This window comes from Polypterus senegalus, chromosome 14 (genome assembly GCF_016835505.1).
Source record: "Polypterus senegalus isolate Bchr_013 chromosome 14, ASM1683550v1, whole genome shotgun sequence".
In the NCBI taxonomy this organism is placed as follows: Eukaryota; Metazoa; Chordata; class Cladistia; order Polypteriformes; family Polypteridae; genus Polypterus; species Polypterus senegalus.
Window position 1 is genome coordinate 87128788 of NC_053167.1, and position 27633 is coordinate 87156420.

General features: G+C 36.5%; 1 protein-coding gene across 2 annotated transcripts; it reads left to right on the forward strand.

Moving 5' to 3' along the window:
- Nucleotides 1–27421, forward strand: LOC120514862 (uncharacterized protein KIAA0040). Of its 2 annotated transcripts, none has more exons than XM_039735474.1 (2): nucleotides 1–333; nucleotides 24571–27421. In XM_039735474.1, the coding sequence occupies exon 2, from the start codon at nucleotides 25052–25054 to the stop codon at nucleotides 25376–25378; it is 327 nt and encodes a 108-aa protein (XP_039591408.1). In that variant the 5' UTR covers nucleotides 1–333; nucleotides 24571–25051; the 3' UTR covers nucleotides 25379–27421. The 2 variants fall into 2 exon arrangements, with proteins under 2 accessions (XP_039591408.1, XP_039591409.1); XM_039735475.1 differs by having other exon boundaries at nucleotides 1–329.
- The last annotated feature ends 212 nt before the right edge of the window (nucleotides 27422–27633 follow it).

Sequence of the window (27633 nt, forward strand, 5' to 3'; positions counted from 1 at the left end):
GAAGCTGGGCTGTGTGACATCACGGATCAGTTTAATGTATAAACTAACCACAAGAATGCAGCGTGTCAGCCAGTAAGTTCAAAGAGGAACAGAAGGTGCTTTCTTAACCACTGCAAAATGAACGCTTGCCTTGTCTGTGAAGTTGGCTGACTTATAACTGAGCATACTGGAGCCCAGGTGGAGAAACGGGCAGGCCCTGCACAAGAGCTTTGAAGTGGGAGGGGCACTTTAATCACACTTCAGTTAAGTCATATTCATATGAGCCACGCAAGGCAGGCAGACAGACACGGTACAGCCGAGGGAAAAGAAGCACAGAACTTTTTAGCCTGGTAGGTGAGTGTGAAACTGTCATTAAATCGATGCCAAATGAAATGCTGTTTTAAATTATTTTAGGTTGATTAGACAGTTTACAGTTATATTATCTTACAGAGAGATTGTAAAAGTAGGAACTAAAAATAAACAGTTGACTGTTTATCCAGAGCATATATTAGGGAAAAAAAGTTGGAAGTCTTGGCAATGGGCACATTCACTAGTTCAGTAATTTATTAATAGAGTTAATTCTGTGAGAAAAAAAAACCACTATGGTTTTGGGGCTAAAATGTCTAGCAACTGGAAAAAAGAAGGTAAAACTATCCTTCAAAAATGCATGCCAACATTTATGGCCAAGCTTAACTTTGTATATGCACATCTTGTACTAAACTTTCAAAAAGAAATGGTATGGTATGAAATCGTATCTTTTATTTTAAGTAGTCAGAGTCAGAGAAAAAAGAAAAATGTGTTTCTTTGTTGTTCATGCATGCTGTCATTTATTGATAAGATTCACAAATACACCAAACAATAAACAATACCTGCTGGCAACCTCACCCTGCCAAGAAAATAACTGCTAAATTATTCAGGGATTATCTCAAAGCAGAAGAAGGTGCCAATCTTTTACATTTTGGCAAACAAGCAAACAATATATTCTTGATGGCCTGTGACAGTATTTACATGAAAAAGAGATTATACAATTCACAGAAAACTTATGTCCATATTCCACTACAGGTCTCCTGCCGTGATGTTTTATTTACTGTAATTCAGTCAAGGCCATTCAGGTCTAATTTTTATGTTTTTTTTATTAGTTTTTTGTAAAAATGACAGCAGATGAGATTTATTCTTAATTCCTGTTTTGTTTGGGTTCAAACTTTGTACCTTGTCATTGTCCATGTTGAGTTTGCATTTTCTTATTTGGCCGATGCCTTTATCCTAGGTGACTTAAAACATTTGAAATGCAATTGGTTACATTCCTTTTGTTTTTACAATTTGAGCGCAGGCAGGTGAAGTGACTTGCTCATGGTCACACAGTGTCAGTAGTGGCATGTGAACACACCACCTCAGTGTTTCAAGTCTAAAACCATAAGCACTATACCACACTGCCTGCCATTTGTATGTTCTCCCCAATCTGTAAGGGATTTCTTCTGGACACTCTTAGTTTTTGTTCCTCATCCCAACAGACGCACTGGTTTAGTTAATTGCAAGTTACAGTTGCCATTTTGTGAGTGTGTTTGAGGGTGTGTGCATGAGTACGATCAGCAATTTATTGGCACCCTGCAATCTTCAATTGGGTTAAAAGAATTTAAGGATTTTAAGTTGTGAGATGACGAGAGAACATTTCACCTCCGCCACACATGAGGATCAATCAGGATTGAAAATAGGGAAGCGGATATTTCCACAGTGTACTGTACATGTGCACACTAAGGCTACACTTAACAGGATGTAAATGGTCCAGAAAGATCTGAATAGTTTGTTGCAAATAAAGTCAGAAAAGTGAACTTATGACTCATAAATAAGCTTCTTCTGCCTTAACAGAATTCTATACTTTTTTTTACTTAATTACTTTTTATTAACTATCATAAGCAACATGCCCAGGCTTGATAAGCATTAATTACCCACAAATCATTTAAAGAGAGAAGCTCTTAAAACATACAGAGTCTAACCTGTCAAAGTGACGAAGAAGACTTTAAGATATTATTTATATAAACAAATGTGGCACATGAGACAGTAAATGAAGGAGCAAGCTCTTAAAAAGACTAACGAAGGGCACTGGTATTGGCACATGGCATTGTTGTTGTCAATAAAGGGCACTTTTTAAGCCATCCCATTGTATTTCTATTATAAACAAATTGACAAAGGAAGGCTAAACAAGAGGAGTAACAGATATTGCCAAATAAGCAAAACACCTTAGGGCTTATCTATACAGGATAACTTACCTGTTTATCACTTACCTCTGGCCTCTCAACCCACTACTCTGCTTACCTCTTAACTCTAAGTTAAATGATGGACTAAATGTAAATAGCATCTAAATCCTGGTCAGAAATGCTTCCAAAGCTTTCTGGGCCATTTTTTCTTGAACTTCACCTACCAATCTCAGGTGTTTCTGCGTTCCTAATGCCCATTACGTACGTATAAAAGATTGGGCATCCCCCAGCAATGACCCCCATAATAAATAATAGGAACAGACCAGTTGGGCACATTTAATGATTGTAGTGAGGTCCCCCAGTTTGATAGACAGCAATAGTGATGTCAGTTAGGGCGGACCACTTTTGCTGTAACCGGCTTTCTTGCTTCCATCTATATGACTATTAAATGATAAATTCCCCCATCCTTTGTCATCTTCCTACTTTGTTCCCATGGAGTTATTACTTCCAGGGAACTTCCTTTTTATAAAAATATGTGTTACCCACCTTTATTACTCCCCTTACTTTTTGGCTACAAAATTGGACCTCACCTGATACACCATCACAGTAAGTTTAAAAATAACCATTCATATTTTCCCTAACCCTAATTCTGTAGTTCTGTTCCTTCCCTTTCAAGGCACATATATTTATGCTTCATAGTACCAGATAAAGTCATACCTCTGTCTTATATTTAATTTTTAAATCAAAATAAAATGATAATTTTTTCATGTTAATTTCATCAGCAATACTCTTCATTTTTTAAAATAATTATAATTTTATTTCTCCTAAGTATTAACCTCCTTGATGTTAACCCCAAGCATGACTCTGGCTTGGAATTCCATGCAATTACGGTTAAACTTGAGTGAGGTTCAAGGGTAACATGCAGTGATACACTTTTTTATAGTGTTTAGCCCTAATATCTCCTTAGACAGTATTCTGCTACCATCTAATGGATGAAGTAACATTATGCTGCAAAAAAAAGAATATTTCTATGCTTTCTGTTACTTTATAGTAACTGTCAGGTAACTCATCGATATTCAATGAGTGGCTGGAGCCTCCAATGAAAAACACAATGGCAAATGAAAAGCTGTAAAGGCAGCTTTAGATAGTGATGATGATGTGAATTGGTCATCAGTCATTGACACAGAGAGTGAAACTAATGCATGATACGGCACTGTATGACTGAACTTCTGTTATGTGCCCACTGTATTCAGTTGCGTGAAGCTTCACCAAGGTGTGACAGTAGCAGTGTGACAAAAAGACAATATAATTGTGATTTAAGTGCAAGGACAGGCAAGACATTAGCTGCCTAAGCAATGTTCTTGTGTCAGGGGAAATGCAGAAGTCAGTAAGCATTGCGCTGTGATAGCCTGCAATAAAACAAGGGGCACATCAGTTTCGCAGGACAGGAACTGGCATTCTACTTTCTCACGTACAAGCAACAATTAAAAATATAAGAAAAGTGCACAAAGAAACACATTTCTGCTGTTGTGATTGCAACATTAGGCTGTGTGTTGAGGTCTGTCTTAAAACATGTCACACAAAGAATGTGTACTAAATCTGCATCAGTACAGCAGCAGACAATACACATACCTTTTCTACTGTACAGTATTTATGTTGACGTTTTGGTATTTAGATGTTTCGATTATACACAATAACATTTTTTCTTGATGAAAAAAATCAATGTTTTTGCCTTGTTTTTCCTGGGTTAAATATAACATTTAGGAGGCTATTAAATAAAATCTATCTCCCTGTATTATAATCAGCAGATTTAAAAACAAAAACAAATGAGTAGTTGGTTGAATGTACTATTTTTGTTGACATATTCCCAGGTATATTAAATATCTTAGCAGCTACAAAGGCTTGGTCAGCTTTTCCCTAGAAAATTCTGCATGTTGCTCCTGAACCTAAGACTGAACCATTGAAACAAGTCTCTGTTCCATATGGCATCTACAGCCAGGTGCTTATGAGAATAGGTAAATGGGTAGGCCCTTGATCAACTAGTGTGCTCTGTGCTATGCATACATTTACCAAGTTGCCATTTTTCAAAATCCTTTGTTGGCTCTGTCTCCTCTGCCAGATTTGTTTTATTCTCCATCCCAAGAACCAGTTTCCATTGCCAAGGTCTAGTATGTCTGCATATGACCCAGACATACTTGTCAACTGAATGGCATTGATGCCTCCACCACACCTTTTCTCACTCTTCCTTCAGGTGTTAATCCTACATGAATGGGGTGCATAGGTTATCAGGTCACCAGGTACTTGTCAGTGGTTCCAGATTTGTGTCCCATTTCTCCGCAAGTGCCTAATTCTTTGGCCGTTCTTTGTCTCATTCATTCTCTTAGACCAGGGGTAGACAAAGTCGGTCTTTGAGAGTCGCAGTGTCTGCAGGTTTTTGTTCAAACCCAATCGCTTCTTCAGAAACCAATGATTGCCAATCTCAGACCTTATTTAATTTTATGGCTTGTTAGTCTACAATGTTAGGTTCTTATTTTGTAGATTTTTTTCCTTTCCAAGTTTATCATCCAAATGCTTTGAAGACTAAAACTGATCATTTTCAGTCTGTCACATTTTTCTATTAAGTGTTTTATTACATCAAATCAAAAAGTGCATGATGAACACACATGGAAACAAGCTAGATGGAGATCTGCTGGCCACTTTATTATTTACATCTTATTGCTAATAAGGAACCATTAACACACTGAATGCAGCTGTTTAAGATTGAAATAAGCAATTAGGGGAGGGGAAACTTAACAAGCAAGACCATTAAAATGAAGCATCAAACTATCACTTAAGCAATAAGTACTTCATCAGCAAAAACTGATTGTTCATTTAGAAACTGGGTTGGAACAAAAACCTGCAGCCACTGTGGCTCTCCAGGACTGACATTGCCTACCCCTGTCTTAGACCAATTTGTCATGGGTAACTTTATCAGAGTCATAAGGTCTGCAAATAACATACCTCTAAGGATCTTTGAATTCTTTGTAAAGTTTACAAACCTCTAAGGATCTTTGAATTCTTTGTAAAGTTTACAAAGAGTTATTACAACTCTTACAACACCAGTAAGAGTTGTAATAAAGTTTTGGGCTAATGCTGTCAGTTCCACTGGTGTCACTTTCTAAGTGTGTTTTGAAGTAGTGGATTCTCAATGCGTTTGTTATAGTCAGATATGGGTCAAAAGAGTAGAGAAAGAAAAGTTTGATTTCCTTTATATAGCTAGACTAGCCACCATAGGTTCAGAGTTAAACGATTCGTTCCAGATTCTCAAAGACAAAGTGTTCAACATCAAATATTAACATTCAGAACTCTCTGCTTTAGGTCTCTGAAAGAGAACTTTCTTCATCCACATTTATTGTTCAGTCTTAAAACTATCTCTGTACACCAGGATACTTTAAAAATGGTATTTGAATATTAGTTTCCCTTTGTTTTGCTTACTTTTTTGTATCAGTATGCTGCTGCTGGGTTATGTGAATTTCCCCTTGGGATTAATAAAATATCTATCTACTGTTTATTGATCCATCCAGCTAATGACAAGTGCATCTTGAACCAAACACTATTGATGACTGTTAAAAATTGTAATTATAATTCTATACATTGGTTTAAAAAATTAAAAGTTAAATGTTCGAATTCAGACATAACAAGGCATGAGTGAGGTTTAAAACACACAACACATTAAACAGAGGTAAATAAATGAACACTTAAAAAATACATATGAAAACTCTTTCCACATCTATACTGTTAAGTATTACTTTAACACTAAGTGAGCTCATTTTTAAATGATTTTTCTGTGAAATAGTTGCCTAAACTGATCTTAAGCTCGGAGTTCTGTTGAAACATTTGTATAATTGATGAGTCCAGGATACTACGAAAGCACAAGAAATGTAGTGTATCCATAAATTAAATAGGATAGAGTTCATATTATTTTTATGAGCTGAGGCTTCAGGGTTAGAATATGAACCTTACATTTATGAAATGTAGCAGATCATTAGTTACATTCATCTTATTTTGGTTAGTAAGGGCAAGCGAACCAAAAAGGAAAAGGTTTTAGTAGATGTAGGCCAAAGCATTGCCATTACATAGGCTCTAGTTTGTAACCAAGATCAAAGGAGTACACAAATCAAAATCTAAATGTGAGGCAAAAAACAAAATCAAATAAACCAGAGCTTGACCATACCTAAAAATCTTTTCTCTAACTAACCACTATTTTGCAGACTTTAAAGTTTGCTTGCCACTGTCATTTACAACATCAGTAACTGAGGTTTAGTAAGTGTCAGTTATGTGGGTAGCTACAGCAAATAGAAATGATAAACAAGGTGGCCACCTCAGTACCAAACAACAGCCAACTACTGCCCAAAGCAAAGGCGTCCAGGCTAGAGTACAACACATCTCTGTTCAGTGATTATTCAAAGTCCACAGATGGCAATAATTAAGGAGGTTCTAATGCTAATAATTTGTATTTTGTATTGATTATGTGTGTTTTATTTAAATGCATTTTAGATATTCTGAAATGCACACACGGTTAAACCTTGTATCATTAGACAACATTTTTCACTGATATTCATTTGTGGCTTTCATTTACATAATCCTGGCCAGTCAAAGGTAGTTAAAGGCAGTTGGCTGTTCACACTTCCGTGAAGATGATCATCTAATGCAGGGGTCCTCAATCACAGTCCTGGAGGGCCACAGTGGCTGCAGGTTTTTGTTATAACCCGGTTACTTAATTACAAAGCAAGTCTTGGCAATAATTTAATTTCATGGCTTGTTAGTGCTTTAACTCTGCCATGTCATGTCATTCTCATATCCTAGATTTGCTTCCCCTTTCTAAGGATATCGTCCAAATGATTTGAAGTCTAAAATGGATGAGTAATTCTCAGTCCTTCACTTTTTTTCTCTTCACTTTCCTTCCAAGTGTTTAATTAAACTCAATGCATGATAAATCCACACAGGTGTAAATGGTAACAAGCTGGTTTTTTTGTCATTTGCATATTATCGCTAATTAGGAGTAATTAAAAACCAAGAATACAGCTATTTTAGACTAAAATAAGCAATAAGGGTTCAAAATCTTAATGAGCGAGACTAATAAAATGAAGCAGAAGTGCTTCTTATTAAGCAATTGGGTTGGAGCAAAAAACTGAAGTCATTGCGGCCCTCCAGGACCGTGATTGAGGAACACTGATCTAATGCGACATACCTAATAACTAAGACCAACTAGTCTGCAACAGGCTACAATAAGATCAAACAGGTTTGATTTTCTTGTTAGATGGAGGGATGGACTATGTATGCAGGAGAGCTGACAAGCAATTAATGCTCATCTGGAAGAAAAATGTATAGAATGTAGTGATGAGGAATAAAGAACATGATTTTTGAACCTCACGTATAGAAAAGAAGCTTATCTGTCTGATACCTTGTGCTCTATGGTCTAAAACAGAATGGAAAATATGAAAAAATGGTTAGAGACTGCAGCTGTATGCACCTCAGCTATTAACCCCTAATACAGTGCCGGTTCCATCAGGCAGCATGGGGGACCTCACTAACAGAAGAGAAGCTCATTTGTCCGATTTCTTGTATTTTACATATCATAACGGAATGGATAAAAGAAATAAAGGGCAGAGATTGCTGCTGAATTGACTGCAGCTGTTAACCCTTCGTACAGTGGCAGCCATGTCAGACAGGATGTTATTGGCCGTCAGGGCGAGCACATCTACCAAATGCCATTGGTATTCATGAAAACAGTGTTAATGTTGTGATGTAATGTCTATTTGAATGATAAATGCAATGCTTTTATTATTAAAAATGTTTGTGACATATCGGGTGGACGGACACACAGACACTTATCCTTTCATTATGGTGGATTAATGTAAACCATCTATTTTCATTTTTGACATTCGAGAGCCTTTTTCTGTTGATCAGTGTCTAAAAAAACTAATTAAATCCACGGTGATTCAATATTGTATAACATGAAAATGTAAAAACTTGTAAGAGAAGTGAATACTTTTTATAAGCACTGCACATTAACAATTCCAATGTTTGACAACCTTTTCCAATACCTTTTAACAGGGAAATTAGTAGAATTCTGAATTTAAATAATTTTTATTTTTTTGAAAAAACAGGCATATGTTAATGAGGCTGTTGGAGGGACTCTTTCTCTGTAGCTTCAAGTTAATTGATTATTGATACATTTCAGATACAATTTACATTAGGGTTTGATCATGAATAAATCATTTCTAAGCCTTGTAGACTAATAAATGTAATGATTTTCTTATGTAAATGTTGGAAGTTTATAGTTACTGAAGTTTATACTTCATTCCTGTGCCCAGGTTACTTGACGGCAAGACATTCTATTCACTCATACACTATTTAATAATCCAAACCATAGCAATATGTTCACAGCCTTCACCCTGGCAGCATCCCTTTTATTAGGGGAAGAAACATGAGACTGCCAAGTAAATCCATGTGTAATTTGGGAAAAACCTGCAACTGCTTGAATTCCTAAACATGACAGGATGATAACCATACCTGCTGGGTCAAACCAATAGCTCAGGTTAAATTTGTAACATTCACTTGACAGAAAACTGTTGAGTTTATTTCTTTTTTCATGAGACCATTCAGTTCATTTTATATAGCTCCTTTAACAGTAGACTGTCTCAGAAATCTGCACAGGTTGTAAATAAAATCAATACATTTGTAATGCATTAATCTGCTTCAAAATCAAACCAACATATGAAACAATTATACATGTGTACAAAAGAACAGATGTGAAAGGAAAATTGCTGCTTACTGTAGGAAATTAAAGAGACATATGCAAAATGTGTAATTTAGTCTTTTATACCGTTAATGTTTTCGACTGCGAATGAATAGACCACACTTCTTCACTTTAACAGCATAATGTGTTCAGTAATCATCAGTAATTTAGTGAGGAAAGCACAAAGTTGTTAATGAATGTAATTAGCATATCTGTTTTAACCAGGAAAACGTCAGCAGCAGGTAACACGGAATAACTGCAGTCAGTCCGGCCACTTTAATTTTGACTGGCTGCACACCACAGATCACAAGAGAAAGGTAATTTATAAGTTGAAGTCAAAAGTTCAGATTTAAAGGCCTAGTGATTGAACCTCAGGAGTGTACTGTCCTAATTTAAGCTTAGCAAGCATAAGCGGAGACTTGGATTTCACTTGTACTTCTTTGAAGGAATGTGTCTTATGACATTCCGTAACATTGAGTCATTATATTTTCTGACACCTCTGACTCTTTCTTTTGTAAAATGAAATGATTTGTCATCGTTAGAGGAGCTGGAATCAACCCAATGATGTCCAGATACGAATTAAGGTCACTTGGGAGAAGGGTGTCTCTTTAATTACTTATCAGTGAAAGATTACAATAGCCAATAGCTGATTTGGGCATGCAGTCAGTGTTGGGACTGCGAGGGAAGTAAAAGTGGATGCTGAGGTCCTCAAATAGGGGCTAAGAGCTTGCTTTGGAAATGCAGCTCACACCCACTAAGTCAGAGTGAGCACACTGGTTTGGGTGTGTCGCCAATGGATGATAGAGGATTTACTCATCCTTTTATAGATGGCAGGTTTTCTGATCCAGGCCAGAGAAAGGGCAGGGCACACATAACTTTCACATTTTTAACAGAATGGAATTCGCCTGAATTCAAATAATTAGTATATACAACTCTTCTCAGTTTTTGAAATCTAAAATGGAAACAGACAATATAAACTATGCAGCATTGTAATACAGTCACAGAATACCAACATATGTGTTACTGTTGTTATTTTAAACATGGCAGACACCTTTACCTAAGGTGAATAAAGCAGAGTAAAAATGTAAGTGACGTGTTCAGGGTCACACAACTAGTGTGAGGTGGGCACTGAAGCAGTCACTCTGCTCTGTCGTTTATTTTAAATATACTGTAGGAAATAAACAGTAGAGTAAATTAATCTGACAGGATAATACAAACCCATCATATCCATAATTATATATTTTGTCTTTCATGGCAACTGTTACCACAAGGCACTTTGCAAACTAATCTAGAATTCAACACAGGCAGCATGATAAAAGAAAGTGGATTACAATGCAATTGAAATATAACATCTTCAGTTTTATGACTGTATGCTGAACTAATGAAAATAATGTTTACTGTAATGCCTTCATGCTGGAATGAAGACTAATGTTTCAAAAGGTCTTGTAAAAAGTACAGATTTATGAATTCTTTTGCAGCCTTTCCTTTCTTTGCCGTGACATTTGCACAGGCTTTGCAGATATCATAACTGCTCAGACATGTGCAGCATTTGCTTTACTAAAAAAGGAAACCTGTGTCCGACTTCTCCTTTGGTGCTAAGGAATCTGTTTCTCTATTACATAGCTGGGAGAAACTATGCTTTTTAAGGAAATCATATGTAGAGTTTAAAAAATAATTGGTAGATGTCCACATCTAAACTTCAGATTGCTATCTGATATTTACTGTATGTGAATATTCATACTATTAATAAATATTGTGGCTTTATTTTAAATTTGTTTTGAAAGTTATGTGATTAAACTGCAGTGCTGGGAGAAAACTCCCATGGCCACAGGGAGAACATTTAAATAAGAAACCTAAGATATTTGACAAACGAGAGGAGACCATTCAGTCCATCTAGCCCGTTTGTTCAGCTAATAGCTAAGCCATCCCAAAATGTCTTCCAAATTCTTCTTAAAGGTTGTCAATGCTTCAAATATGATGCAGTCATTAACCAAAAGAGAAATTCACCTGGCCCATTAAATTTTATTTCCACAAAAACTTTATTTCATTGTAGAATCTTTATTGTCATATCTTTAAGAACATTATTTATTTATTGTTACTGAAAGATAAGAGATTTAAAGGAAGAACAATGTAAAATACAGTCTTTTTTGGGATTGAAGGACATGAAAATTAATTTTGTCATTTACTCAGATGTCTTAGTGTTAGTGAAGGAAGAGGCCACTGGTCATTTGAAAATGGCCAGCTTATTTACAATCTATGGACATTTCCATCCATCCATTATCCAACCCGCTATAACCTAACTACAGGGTCACAGGGCTCTGCTGGAGACAATCCCAGCCAACACAGGGCCTAAGGCAGGGTGCCAGCCCACCGCAGGGCGCACACACTAGGGACAATTTAGAATTTCCAATCCACCTAACCTGCATGTCTTTGGACTGTGGGAGGAAACCAGAGTACCCAGAGGAAACCCATGCAGACACGGGGAGATCATACAGGATGCGAACCCAGGTCTCCTAACTGCGAGGCAGCAACGCTACCCATTGCGCCACCGTGCCGCCCATGCAAATTTCCACAACTGTAACATTCAGATGTCATAATTGCTTTAATTTGCTTAAAGCAAAAGCAGACCCAGGCCCTGCAATGACCTGGTACTGCCTTAATGGGTTGATTGCCACCTTGCTTCCAGTGTTGTTGGGATTGGTACTGACTACCTACAACTCAGAACTGGACAGACCTAATCAAAAATGGATGGAAGAATGGAAGGATTTGTATAACCTCTTACTATATTTTGAAATGGTATCATAAATATGGCTGTGAATGATGTGCAAACTCTTTGGAGTTGTCCTGTTAGTTAGTTATAGTGACATGATATTTCAATATAGAAACATTGCTGCAAAATATCCCTTTAGCTATGAATTCACCAGAATAATAACAGGCAGCATTCAGTAAATGACAAGAGAACATCTTGAATGGCGCTACACTCCTCTCCTCACCTTCAGGCCTGTACTCCATGTCAGTCACTCAGTGCTAATTCAGAGCCATCAAATATCCCACAGCACATGTCTTTCGGATGTGGAGCAATCTCATATTTTCCGAAGAAATGCGAAAGGGCAAACTTCTGATAACAAATGTGTCAGAAATGAAACTTAATCCCTGGGCAGCCATTCCATCCTGCGGTCAAAGATGGGTTGCCATGCATCCACCCATCCATGCCTTTTCTGAACCCTGTTTCTCCAATGGACAATTGTTAAGATTGTTGCTGTCAAAATCAGGGCCTATTAAACCCCATTGAGGCACTCCTTGCAAGTTTTTGGGATATTAAAAAAAAATGCTGTTAGTAAGATGTAAAAATTATTCAAGCAGCATCAGGCACAACACAAGTACCAATACTAGATTGGATGCCAGCAGTTGCCATATGCAGCAACAGCATGTATATCTAGGGTGTTTAATCGTCCTTTATTTTATTATTTTGAAAGCTTGTAAAAAGTTTTAACCCAGCATTTAATTCTTACACTATGCCGATAGGTGAGTTGGTGCATACTGACCATTCATTATCGTACTCTGACATCCATTTCTGGACTTGCTTATCCAGTTTCTGGGTCACTGGAAGATGATGTCTACAATGAAAACAATGAACATGGGTCGTAATTATTTTAAAGAAAGTTTTCTACTTGATTGGACTCTTTTTAATTCCTTTTATGATGTAGCCTAATATAATGAGGTTTATTCAACATAAAACAAGATTGTGTTGGGTTAACATAGTTTATCTACTTTGTCATGTGACTACAAATGTTCATTAAATATTTATGAAGGGGTGGGTTTCTGGGGTTGTTGTGACTCCCCATCATTTTATCACAAGATTTGAAGCAAAGAAGTGTATGGCACGACGGAAAACCTTACCTTTAATATGATATTTTATATGACATGTTCTAAATGAGAAAATTGTTAAGTGTAAATAATTACATTAATTCCACAATTGAGTGATCTTCGTGTTGTAATTTGTACTACAGATGATCTTGTGTTGTCGTACCTTTTTGTTTCATTTTGTTACAAGAAAGTTGGGGGACATTAGGTTTTGATTATTTAATGTACTCGTAAGACTGCATCTGGAGTATTGTGTGCAATTCTGGTCTCCACATTACAATAAAGACGTAACAGCGTGCGATGCTTTGCAAAGGAGATCAGCCAAAAGCATCCCAGGACTTAAGGGCAAGTCTTGCTCTGACAGACTCAGAGAATTAAACCTGTTTAGTATCAAGCGAGGGGAATACATGGGGACCTAATCCAGGTACTGTATTTAAAGGCACTGATAAATTAGAATCAGAAACATTCATTTGGCTTAAAGGTGAATCACATACTCATGAACATCAGTGGAAACTAACAGAAAGTGCATTTAGTTGACTTTGACTGAAGCCATTAAGCACATTTTTACACAGAGTTACAGGAGCACACTACCGAGACATGTAGTTAAAGCAGAAACCTTGACAGCGAGAACTTCATTGTATTATGTACACATGACAGTAAACTTGAACTTGAACAAACAAATCATCATACACATAGGATAACCCAAAGTGGTATGTATGTGCTATATATATATATATATATATATATATATATATATATATATATATATTTTAATGGGGATCATTTTGCACAACTGTCTTTATTAATCCTCCCTCTTTGTCGACAACATAAAAGTATAATCTTAATTGTGTCATTTGATACATTTTACCATGCATTGACACTCAGTTGATGATCATTCCACCAATCAACATTCTTCTTTCATTTGGTGTTTGTACCTACTCTTTACACTGTCACTGATTTGTTACCAGACAACTCTAAGGGCTTCAGCTTATGTTTCAGTTTTCTACTGCAAGTTCTTGTCTCTTACCCACAGAAAGCCATATAATGCGGCCAATATTGAGACTGGTTATTTAATAATAATGATAATGACACATTTTATTTATATAGCACCTTTCCCATGCTCAAAGTGCTTATTAACCAGCAGTGTCAACCCTAAACAGATAGTATCAATTGGTACATACCATTCACATCAATTAAATAGTAAGAGCACAGAGGCATATTTGATTAGAACAAGCATTTTCATTCCGAAAAGCTTATACCTTTCCATTGAAATAAACAGACTTTTGTTTTTTTAAAGTAAAATGTGTCTGTTTTTATTTTTTGGGTGGTATGGCAGATTAACTAAATCCGGCTCTGTTAAATAGCTCATTCCTGACACCTCTGATTAACAAGTGTATTTAAAGTATAACACATTACGTAATTTTCTGCAATTTCTCTGTCACATTAGCCATTACATTTCTAAAGTCTAGTACACTTAGACCATACAGCATTGTTAATAACTTGTCTTCAGACACTTACTACTTGTAAATCACTAATAAATGTAAGTAATCTTTCCATCCATCCAAGTACAAAGCTATTTATTTTGTTTGAAGGTGGTAGGGCACAAGAACTTGACCATATCAGCTGCAAGGTAGGCTCCCGTCCTCGTTGGGTTACCGGTACATTGCTGGGCATACTTCAGATTTATCTAAAAAATATCAGTCAGTTATTTTATGCAAGTATGTGGTTGTTGTTGTCCAGTTTTCTTTCCATATAATAAAGACATCGGCTCAATAAAGATTTCAAGCTGGCAGCAAAGCACGAGTGAATTGGCCCTACAATGGACTGATGCTCTGTTCAGGGCTGAGTCCTGCCTTGTGGCCAATGCTACTATAATACAATCTGACCCTGAATTTAAATAAAGTAATCCGCCCTGGTTAGTCAATCACAGGTCACGTTTACACACACACCACACTAATGTAGATTCACCAATCTTCAAGACTATTGAATTTGGTAGAAAAACTATAGAGGACCATCTGAAAATCCTGGACGACCAAGAAAAGAATGTGCATGCTGCACACGGACAGTGATCTGGGCAAGATGTGGACCTAGTCTTTGGAGCTGTGGGGCAGCAGCATCACTAAATGCTAGTTTTACCCTGAATTATTCACTGAATTTTAATTGCTGGCTCAGTTAAAGTGTGAACCTCAGTCAATCAATATTCTTCTTTCATTTGGTGTTTGTGCCTACTCTTTACACTGTCACTGATTTGTTACCAGACAACTTTAAGGGTGTGAACCTCAGTGAATTAATTTAATGTCACTCAACATGCTTGTGGCAGTGGTTTCACAGCTGGACCTCTTGCAGTTATGTCAGCTTTAAAATGAATCGATTAGTTGACCCACTTCACCTCGCACTATTGAAAACATGTTCTGATCTATAGAGTGGGTCCCAGAGAAATGCTGATCACAGTCGGCTCAGTGCATTAATGTGAAAAAATAGATTTATTCTTTCCGGAAAGCAATTTCATTTGCAGCTACATTAATAGTATTACAGCTGAAGTCACTGTTTGCCTGCCTTACAGATGTTTCAGTAAATTTGTCTATTTGTCACCTTAGCCTAAGGCCCAGAAAAGTAAAGAACTTAAATTAAAATGTTTATTTGCATTACTCTCAAGAGAACTGGTGGGGCTTCTGCATGTCAATGGCAGATACTTAGCCAGTCTGAGACCCTGTACTCTACACAATAGGAAACCACTCAGAGTAATGGTATTATGACGAACAGATAATTAAAAACAAGGAGGAAATTATAAAATTGAACGGTCAGTGCGGGCTAAAGATTTAGCAAACTTGGAGAAGACAAATGAGAGCAGCAGGATGATACCAGGGTTACCATTGCTGCCTCGATACTCCAAGAGACAGGATTTGAGTTCCAGCCTGATCACTGCATGCTTAGACTTGGACGTGCTCTCTCTGTACTCCTGTACACGTGAGGGCTTTTTCTTCAGGTAGTCTGCTTTTCTTCCAACCTAGGCTCCATTTTTGAGCCGGTCCCAGGCCTGGGTATTTGGGGAGTGTTGGCGTCAGAAACAGCAACCATATGTAATAATGGCAGTAGCTAGAGAAGAAGAAAAAAAAGAAGAAGTCTGCTTTTCTTCCCACAACTCCAAGCTGTTTGTGTGAGATTAACAACAGCAACACCATTTATTTATATAGCACATTTTCATACAAACAATGTAGCTCAAAGTGCTTTACATGAGGGAGAAAGAGAAAAATGACAAAATAAAAAATTAAAATTAGGGAACAATAATTAACATAGAATAAAGGTAAAGTCCGATGGCCAGTGAGGACAGAAAAAACAAAAAAAAAACTCCAGACGGCTGGAGAAAAAAATAAAATCTGCAGGGGTTCCGAGGCCACAAGACCGCCTAGCCCCCTCTAGGCATTCTACGTAACATAAATGACCTCAGTCAGTCCTCATGGTATTCAGGGTTCTCATGGAAGAATTTAATGATGACGGTCATGTGGACTTCTGGCCTTTAATCCATCAATGTAAGGACATCACAGTGCTTTGATTAGGTGCTGCTGGTGTAGATCGCCACCACAGAAAACCGGAAAGAGAACAGAAGAGAGAGTAGGGGTTAGTACGGATTTTGGAGCCACCATGAATAGTAATGATAATTAATTGAATATACAGAGCATCAGGATTTAACTAAGATGAAGCAATGAGAAAGCAATGTTAAAGTAATGTGTTTTCAGCAGTGTTTTAAAGTGCTCCACTGTATTACCCTGACAAATTCCCAAGTGGTGACTCCTGTATGAGTGAGTTATGTGTATATGTGATTGTTCCCCAGGGTAGACGGGTGCCTTTTTCAGGGTTAGTTCTATCCTTTGCTGGGACAGCCTAAGTAATGGGTTCATGTCTCAGCCCGGTATTGCTTGTGTTGAGTTTGCATGTTTTGCCTGCTGTTAGGTTAACAGGTACCATCTGAGTGGAGAAGGTGCTCTCTGAGCTAAATAAGTGACTTACAAAATGTATGAGTGGATGGACAGTGAGAAATAAGAAGCAAAAATACCATACAATACAGTGACAGACCTTCATCAGAAAAAAACAAGAGATCTGATAAGTATTATCAACTGTCAAAACTATGATCTTCTACTTATCATCTTGTTTAGTTTGAAGTCTGAGAATTATTATGCCTTGTGTAAGATTTTCACCTAGAAATGTATTCTTTATTTTAATTTGTCTTCATTTTATAACTTGTATACTATCCTACACTGGACAATTCCCGCATTATTGCTGTCAATGCCATATTTCTATGCTTCAAATCATTCTTGGAATAAGATATATGAATATAATATTTGAAAAGAGACCATTAAATTATCAAATGGCTGAAAGTATTCAGTCTCCCATCAACAGTTAAAATTATGTAGGCTATTGAAGTATATATTATATCTGCATGTACTTTAAGATGCGTGACTCTGTAGAAGCGAATGTGAAATTATTTAAGCTGTCTACATGCATGTCACTGTTGTAGGACTTAATAGATCACAGGTCTACAAAACCTTTAATAAAAGATAAGTTATAGAATATGAAATACAACTATATATCATGGATGAATGATGAGGATGGTGTTAGAATTTGCTTTATTTTTTAAATTTTTTTAAACAGAATTCTCAGTAGGGTCTGGTGTCCTGTCCATTATTAATGTTACTGTGGGCTTTAACTCATCAGGACTCTGAACAGGAAAATATGGGCTAAAAAATTGAAAACACATATATGTCAGTTGTATAATAATACTTGCCCAAAGCTAATATCATATTTTTAATATTATTCTAAAAGAAGCTTTAACTACTCGGTTATAAAGAGAAGATTACAAACAACAAATGCATTTTGTAACACACTGTAACTCATTTTGTGTAAGTTTACTGGAAATCTAAAACACTAGTCATCTGCTTAGTACTGTTCATTAGAATTAGTGCAGTCCTGATTGCATAAAAGCATAGTATGTCAGAATTTTGAAAATTCCCCTTGTTTTGTCAGCCAAGTTCACAGAAGTAGCTGAATTGCGGTATATGATACCGCAGCAATTTTACCAGCCACACAGACAAGCTATGAAATAAGCAAGTCATTAAGCTAGATTCACACACCATCAGCAGGTGGGCGCCTTACTAATATATAGCAATTATCAGGATTATCAACATGAATTATTCACACCAGAAAAAGGCAAATACGTTTGTATTCCATTTTCGGCACAAAATTTACCAAGACTTTATCAAACTGATCTTCAGCCGTTACTCCTCATTTTCATTCTGAAGGAGTGCCTTAGGGTTCGGTCTGACATACCACATATGTGTATGTGCCGCGTTTCACAGTTTTTTCTTTAATATTACATATTTTTTCTAGATTTAATTATACCATCTAAGGAGATTGAAAGCATTAAGACAGAGTGGGTCTCTTGATGAGCTAACATCTAATATTAGTCCATTATATTCACTTCATCTTTATATAAACATAATGAGTCACAGATTTTGCATGCATATATATATATATATATTTACTGCGGTGGGTTGGCACCCTACCCAGGATTGGTTCCTGCCTTGTGCCCTGTGTTGGCTGGGATTGGCTCCAGCAAACCCCCATGACCCTGTGTTCGGATTCAGCGGGTTAGAAAATGGATGGATGGATATATATATTTATATTATATATAAATAACTGAACATGAGAAAATCATGCAAACTCCACCCAGGCATGTCTGGGCTTCAGCTTCAAAACTTCAACTTTGTGGTAGCTAAAAGGTCCACATTGCCAAATAAAATAATAATGTTTACCATAAAGTTGCCAAAAGCCTACTGTCTGTGACCTTTTTCTGTTTTCTTCTTTTGAAAAATCTTATTTGTTTTTGTCCAATAAAATAGCTTGTCTAAGTCATCTATAATGAAGCCGACCCCATAAAACATCGCCACTTTTTCAACAGTAACATTTGTAGTGACTGAGAGTAAAGCAGTATGTCAGCGTACATTCAGCTGGAGAAGGTGGTTTGTTGTTTATCAATGTGCTTCTTTCTTTTTTGCTAAGCTAACTTCCTGTTGCTGAGGTTCACAAACTCCCACAAGAAAGCAGCTGCCAAAATGTTAACATTTACAAAGCTGCTGCAGTTTTGTTTTTCCTTAAAATGTTGATGACAAGGTTCCTTTTTCTTCCTTTAGAATACTAATAACATTATTTTTTTCAATAGACTGTATGTACCTCATCTCATCTGCTGCCTTTAGCAATATGCAGAATTGTTCTGAAATATTGTAGTTTTACCTACTCATATTTTTAATTTAAGGTTCAGGTTATTTTAAAAGTTGTAAAAGAATGTGGACTATGTTTTGTTTTCATCGATCGATGTCAATTTCTATACCATTTTCAAAAGTGGTATAATGGAGCTATGGTCTACAATATGAAAAATGGTCATATACCTCAAAATACAGGCACAGCAGGTTAATGACATTGAACGTACAGATTAACTGTACTATTTGTGTCTTTGTTCTGTTAAAAAAGCAAATGTGGTTGCAAATTGCAGAAAAAATAACTATTAAGGAATTACCATAATCAACTTTAAAGTCTGCTGCTTCATTTGCTTGTAATTAAATGCCATTCCAAGAGTAAAAAAAACAAAAAACAAAACAAAGTGTATTGCTCGTCTTCTTTTGTAAAGGAGTTTAAGATGAAAGATAAGTTTGTGACTTAATCTATTTTTTTGCCCTTACTATTTTTATAGTGAGATTGGACTGTTTTAGTGTACTTAACAGGAATACGCTGGTAGTGAAATGAACCACTTCAGTCTAATCATCCTATTCCAGGTCTAGCCATGGATCTTAGATATACAGTATGGCTGAGGTGACCTATAACTGTTATTTATTTATTCAGTTTCAAGTTCTGTCTCAAGTTTATTGTTATTTATATACAATATATGCAGTGCAATGACATTTTTAACTTCATGTCTCCTACCTCAGAAATAAATAGACCAACAACAGACAATGAACACAACACCTTCCATTAAAACCAAAATCAGAGAATATACATAAGACACTCACATGCAATGGCTCTTTAGTAGCCTTTTGGCCTTTGCGCAAAACCTGTCCTGTAGTCTTATGGCATTAGTGTGAATTTTCCCGTATCATTTGCCAGAATGAAGGAGAGAGAAAAGTGTCTGTGCACTTTAATGATACACTTTTTTTTTTAATATCCAATTCAATTCAGTTTATTTTTATATAGCGCTCTTTACTGAGTACAGGCTGATTACTTGCATAAGTTAAGGAATTATTAAAACATAAATTCTTCACGGGCAGCACAGTGGCGCAGTGGTAGCTCTGCTGCCTCACAGTAAAGAGACCCGGGTTCGCTTCCTGGGTCCTCCCTGCGTGGAGTTTGCATGTTCTCACCGTGTCTGCGTGGGTTTCCTCCCACAGTCCAAAGACATGCAGGTTAGGTGAACTGGCGATTCTAAATTGTCCTTGGTGTGTGTGTGTGTGTGTGTCCTGCAGTGGGCTGGCGCCCTGCCCAGGATTTGTTCCTGCCTTGCGCCCTATGCTGGCTGGGATTGGCTCCAGCAGACCCCCGTGACCCTGTGTTAGGATATAGCAGGTTGGATAATGGATGGATCGATGAAATTCTTCACATATACAAACACTCAAATTAGCTTGAATACACAGTAAAACAGAGCAATTTCAAATTGATTAATATAAAAAATTATGACAATAATAAATTCTAATTGAGATATGGCCAATTGACAACAGAGGACAGCAAAACAAAAACTTCAGTCAACAGCATTCTATGGTCATTTTAAGCAGCTAGAGTTACCCAGTCCAGTTTTGGCTTTTTCCTCAGCATTATAAGTATGTACTAGACAATCTAACATGAAGATCGAGCCACTTAATCTTTGGATTCCAAGGTGCTTCATATTTCACTGGCAGGACTAACAGTTTGGGAGTATAGAAGTCACAGCAACTACCTGAGCAACATACCAAGAAGAGAAACAGAACAGAGGATGATTTATAATAGTTCATAATAATTATCATAGTTGTATTTTTGTTCAAGTTGCTCAAAGAATGTGAATAGGCACAGCTAATTAGCAGCTCTAATGAGTTCATTCAGCCTGAATTTAAATGCTGAGAATGATGGAGAATTTCTTACATTGGTAAGTATAGCTTTTAAGACCTATAACACTGGGCAATGAATATTTTGTCTTGAACACTTTTGGATATGTCTTATGGATTTTGGCTTGCTGATCACAAAAACGGCCTTTAAATTATTATATCACATGCAATTTATTGCAAACACCTATTTTTGTGATTTACACTCCTATTTAAAAAACTAAAGTTTTTCAGATAAAGTAAGCTATTTAATTGATTCAGTGGGATATTTATGGCTTGGAGCTGTGAGTATGACCCACAATAAGAGCATCTTTTTATTGATTTGTCGCTGTTAAGCCTGAAAGCTGTCTTGTTACACAGTGGCAATGCCCACCCATTAATACCCATTGGCTAGGCAGTACAAATTAAATAAACTTACGAAAATATGGAAGTGTTGTTAAAGCATATGCAATACAACAACTGCAACTTGAACTTCAGAGGTGATAAAAACGTAGTGCTCTTGCTACTAGAAATGCAGCTTTAATGTACAAATTACTGCCTTCAGTCTCATTACATTCAAAAGAACTGGCCACTCTGCAAGGTTTTAGTTCCAAGGCAGAGAAGTGCAGCACGTGAACCACTTGTTGACCTGACAAAGATATTTTAACTCTTCTACATATTACACTCGGACTCATGAACATTTTTGTGAAAGCGGTTAACAAGAAAGGTGAAGGATGTCAATATTTGAGACAGATATGTCCACGAATACTGTGCCAAAATTAAGGATAACATTTTTGTTAGTTCAATAAGAAGTTTGAAGATCTGCTAGTGGGGCTTGGCAGGAATCACATGGAAGACATTCAAGGGTGTTGTTGAGAAGCCTCAAGCATACAAAACCATGAAGTGCAACAGGTCACTTAAGACTCATTTTCTGCTTTCACCGTTGGACTTCTTCTCTGCTCATCTTGGAGCAGTCAGTGCCAAGGAAGAATGATTTTGAAATTAGCCATAAATTGAAATGGCTGCCAGTGTAAAGACTTTAGAACATGAGCTATCTGGTGGTATTTCCAGGTTCTAATAATGATTCTTTAAATAGCAAATTTGTTTTATTTTATTATAACAAAAAATTCAAGCACAAACTGGTATATGTAGAGATTAAAAAATGATCCAAGGAAAACATTACATTCTGAATGAACTAAAACCCACAAACCGTATGATTTGGAACAACCTGTGATTAATACAGTATCAGGAATTAACTTCTCTGTGCACTCCATACTCGGAAAACAGAATTTTCCAATATTGTTTTAAGACCTTTAGTGTTGTAATATGTATGGTAAGAGACAGATTAGTGTCAGACATTAAGTGTGAAATGCATGTTGTTTTGAAAATGCATGTTTAGTCAAAAAGACGTTATTTCTGCCCATATCATACCCAACAATTAACGTTTCTGGTTGTACTGTATTCAAAGACAAGTAGTTATTACTTGTCCAGTTTTTTAAATCATTGACATAATTCATTAAGGACACAATAGGAGAAACATCATTTGCTCAAAAGGAAAGATTTACTGTAGCTGAGTACCATCTGCACACAAGTGAAAGCAGATGTTGTGTTTCCTAACAATATTTCCTAAAGACATGATGCAAGTGAAATTAGTATCAGTACTTGTAGTAAGCTCTAAGGAACACCACATCTTACTTGAAGATAAAATAATTTCAGTTTATACTAAAATGGATTGGATAAAAGGAGAGTACTTGAGAGCCCAAAATAATTTTCAAACATTTGTAAAAAATAGAAAAGTCAATGGTGCCAAATGCTTCACCTAAATTTAATTTGTAGTAACTGTAATGTTTTAAATGTTGCGAACAACACAAATGAATGCTGTTTCTGTACTGTGACCTTAGTGAAAGCCAGACTGGAACTTCTCAGGTACATTGTAGTGAGTAAGGTGAGACTGAAGCTGTGTGGTGGCTACTTTTTCCAAGTCCTTCTAAAAGAAAAGGTACATATGAAATAGTGCTTTATTATTATACATATCTATATCTAGCTGTAATTTTTTTCAATAATGGTCTGACAAATGAGACTTTTAGTACATTACAAACTCTGCCAGTCAATACAGTGTTAATAATGGATGCTGCCACCACACGGATTGAGCTTTTCAATGGTTTTGCGGGGAATGGGTCTAAGGGACAGGCAGTAGGTTTAATATTTAGAGTTGAGACTATGATTTCCTCTTCTAATAAAAGGTTAAAATTACTAAGGGTTTTATACCACAATACTAAATCTCTAGGATGGCCTTGTATGCTGGGATTCCACATATTATATATTTTATCATTAAAGAAGTTTGTAAAATCTGTGCTACTAATGTTTTATCAAATTAGCAAATGTACTAAATAGTGCATGAAGATTGTTTTATTTTTCATCTATTAATCTAAAATTCAGAGTGGGCCCGTTAAAGAGCTTTTTATACCTTTTAATACTGCCATCCAAGCTGCTTAAAAGCCCTATAGCTCTGTTGCTCTCCATCTGCACTTAAGGCTTTCTGGTTTTAAGAATGAGTGAGTGGTCTTTTTAAACAAATGAGAGATTCTTTGTGTTCAGATCACTTTTGTTCTGAGGACGGTCACTGTACCTAAAGCTTGTTTTAGAGACATGTTATAAACATGTGCCAACTAATCTGTACTGTTCTGCATGTGTCTTACAAAATTTTGATTTACAGTAGAGTTGTAATCTCAGTATTGTGCTTTTCTCACTTTAGTCTGTGATTGCATTAGTAAAAGCAGGAACAAGCCGATGGAATCTTACTTACATTTTAAATCTCAGTACAAGTAATAATTAGAGCCAATGTATGATTGTGAAAATAATTTGGACCTTTAACAATTTGGAAAAAGCCCACTGATCTTGTTTTATACTGTACATGTCTTCAACAGATTGGCACCCTGCCCAGGATTGGTTCCTGCCTTGTGCCCTGTATTGGCTGGGATTGGCTCCAGCAGACCCCCGTGACCCTGTATTCAGATTCAGCGGGTTAGAAAATGGATGGATGGATGGATGTCTTCAACAGAAGGACAATCAATCATTCAATCTAATACTCAATAAGATTTTTCCCCATCCATTAAAACTTAACACATGCCACTAAAAATGTCTCATAGGTGGTGCCTAACTAACTACCAGTCTATTCAGTGTATGGTACTAGGAGGCATAGCATAAACCATAAAATGAATCTCATTTAAATGTTGTTTATTCTCCAATAATAATGCACATTCCTCTGTCTGCTATTAGTAAGATGTAAAATCATGTCTGTTATTAAATAAGTTCAATGTAATTATGCTTAAATGAGCAAGATGTAATCTGTAATTTGGGTGTAATTTTATATTCAATATTTGAAGGGTAAATATCATAGTTTTTCAAATGTATTTTCTCATTTTTTACTGAGTTAGAGCATTGTGATTGCTTTTTAAGTTTTGTGTGGGATGTACATACACAAATAGAGCGTATGGCTTGAAAGTTGGCAAACACATACTGCAGACGGTTGGCGAACCCTGAAACTACACAGCATTTGTGAGTCTATCATCTAGATTAATCTTCTGTGACTCACAGTCAAGGACTTTAGGGAATGACAAATAACTTTCTTTTTTTTTTTTTGTCTTCACAGAAGTTTCCATTTTTGACCAGCCGCTCATGTGAACTCTGTGGCTTCTTCAAATATGCACAGTACGGATTAACACAAAGCTGGGAAGTAGAGGATTCCTTGAGAACATTGCTCATGGGCATATTTAGTAATAAACTGCTTGGAATCTGCCCAGGGAGTCAACCTTTTTATATTTTGCACAAAGTTTATAGCAAAAACACTTCAGATGAAGATGACTAGCTCAGGATCTGCTCTGTGCAAGATGCAGATCCAAAGAAGTTCCTTGCTCTTGGAGATTTATTATTTTTTGTGATTCCAGTGGAGTAAGCCTTTGAAGAACTGATTTGATTTTTCTTTGATAAAGTGACTGAAACGTTTGAACAACAACAGTACACCTTGTTTCATATTCTGAACAAATGGAGACACTGTGTGTATGTTTTTGTTTGGACTGAATTTATTATATTTTTGTATTTGCTTTGATAAAAAAAGGCAAACAGTTTGAAACATGTGGGAAAACGTGACAACTTTTTTTAATAACTTATGGAATATTGCTAGCACCAAGCACGAAGAGGGGATTTACAACACAGTCTGTCTGGTAGTTTTACTGGCACTGCCTCTGGTGGTACTCTTTACATCGATGGTGGTGTGCTGTCACTGCTGCTGCTGTCGTAAGCAACATTGCTGTTCCTGTTGTGGTAGTGGTGATCCAGAGTCACACACAAAGCTGGACAAAAAGAAGAAAAAAAACAAAAAGCAAAAAACAGAAGACCTCTGGATTTCTGTGAAACCAGGGCCTATGACTCCAGACCGGATGGCGCTGACAGCTGTTTAGTTTAATTATTCACACCATTTTACCTGTTGTGTTGAACTCCATTCGGGTTGGCCTAATAAAATAGCTTGAAGCTTTTAAAATTGTAAGCTCAGCGACAGATGCTATTAAGTAACCCTAAATACCATTAAACATGGGTCTCAGCAATCTTCTAGGACCTGCAATTTAATCTGAGTCCTTCCAGTGTGACTGTCAGGTATTTTATCCTTTATAAACAAAACTGAGAGATGATTTATTTCAGTTAAACATATTATGCACTTTTAGTGTCCAAGAGAACAGTGTTTTCTGTCAGCATTCTTTTCTGTCTTGAGCACTTAGAAAGCAATCCCTTGTATTCCTTACATGCATTTTGAATTAACAGTATTAACGTGGGTTTTGCCAGTTGCTGCTCTCTATCTAATATCTTCCATTTCTGAACTGCTAGAAATAATGTCTTTTTTATGAATTTTCAGGTCAAATTTCAGTATGAAAATTGCACTGACAATCTCCTAAGGCTCTTTAGACACCTGACCCTTGAACCTGACAAAGGCATTTGGATTAAAACTTCACTTTAATTGCGTCAGTAGCTCACTTTTTTAAGCCTGTACTGACTGGTTAATTTATTGCTCCATATGTCTAATTATACAGTAAGCCAAAGCTAATAAAGATTTTGTTGTGATGTGTGGAAACATTTTTCAGTTGACTTTAATTACATTTTCACTGTATATAGTGATGTCTGTTATTTGTGATATTTAATCAATAGTAGGGTCACTTTTGTTTTTGGTTCATATTTAGTTTTGATATAGAGTGTGCTTATTTTATATGTATATAAACACAACACAATAGACAACCTCATCAACACAAGTCCCAGTAACACAAACACAAACACAATACGATTCTTCTTGACATAGCATGTTGGAAGCACTTCCAGGTCATGTGGAAGTTCCCCAAAGTAGAAAGACCTTTTTCTGGCAGCTCCCTCTGATGGCAATCAGGAACACCAGCAGGGTAGCCCTTCCATACTACATATCTCATGGAACCCTGCAATAATCCAAACTGTGAATATACCAGAGTAGCACTGCCACCATTTTCCTTAGGGGATCAACTGTCCCAGAGAACTAGTCTCCCTCATTTCATCCATTATCTGACCGCCCCAATAGGATAGGAACCTAGTGTCATCTCGGCAGGGTTACACCTCCACTTAAGCAGCCCATCCACTATGGTACAGGTAAGGCGCTGTTCCTCGTCCCAAGTGAGATGCTTGTCTATCCATTAAGGTATCTACAATATACTTTGTATAATATATATATCATATTTATCATGCTGCAAGCACAGAAAACCAAAAAGAGGTTGCCGTCATCACTGCCTTTAACTTAATATAACACAGCTCTGGGTCCGATCAAACTTCCTGCTTCTCCAGATGCCTGCTCTTAAGGTGTCTAGGTTAGGAGGTGGCAGCAAGGTCTAATCATGCCTTTTTCTCCAAATTGGAGTGGGGGAAAGAGAAGACATGGTTAGCAATGCATAAATATTTTATGTATGTATATAGATGTGTGTTTATATATAGATAAGGGTATATATTCATCCGTTCAGGTTCGGATTTAGCAGTTTTGACCTAATCAAACAAGCATACTTTTCTGTAATTTCAAATCTGAGTCGTCCAGCAGCAATGAGGGTGGTGATGGGTTGTCTTCTCTCAACACTTCACTGTCAAAATGGATGTGATTTTATTTAATCTGTATGCTGCTGGAGTGTATTTCATCAATGCCACCCACCAAGGTGATAATGTACTTGCTGCCAACTTCAGTAATACATTGCTTAACAAATCCTCATACTGTGCTAACTTCTGACTATTGCTAAACTTATGTGGTATTGTTCAGGTAATATGCAATATCCCAACATATTGTATACATAACAAATGTTTATGTTTTGTAAACTGCATCCCAAAAGTTTGTTATGTGCGTAGAAATATTTAATGTTTTTTTTGCAATATTTTGTATAGCATAGAAAAATTGATAAGCTTAGTTTCAACATTATTTTAAGTAATAATTAATTATTAAATGTATTTGTTTAATACATCAAAATCACTAAAGAGACAGTCAATTTCGCTTGAAATGAAATTAAAGATTATTAAACACATAGAGGCTGGAGAAAAAAGTGTAGCAGCATCTATGGGATTGGCACAATCAATTCTTTAGTATTGAAGAGGTTAAATTGTGATTGCAAAACCTGTCTTTTCCTATAGAGCGCCTTATTTGGAGACCTGGCGTATTCTAAAT

Coding starts and splice junctions, on each gene's coding strand:
- LOC120514862 (XM_039735474.1), top strand. CDS start 25,052: ATGTGGGAAAACGTGACAACTTTTTTTAATAACTTATGGAATATTGCT.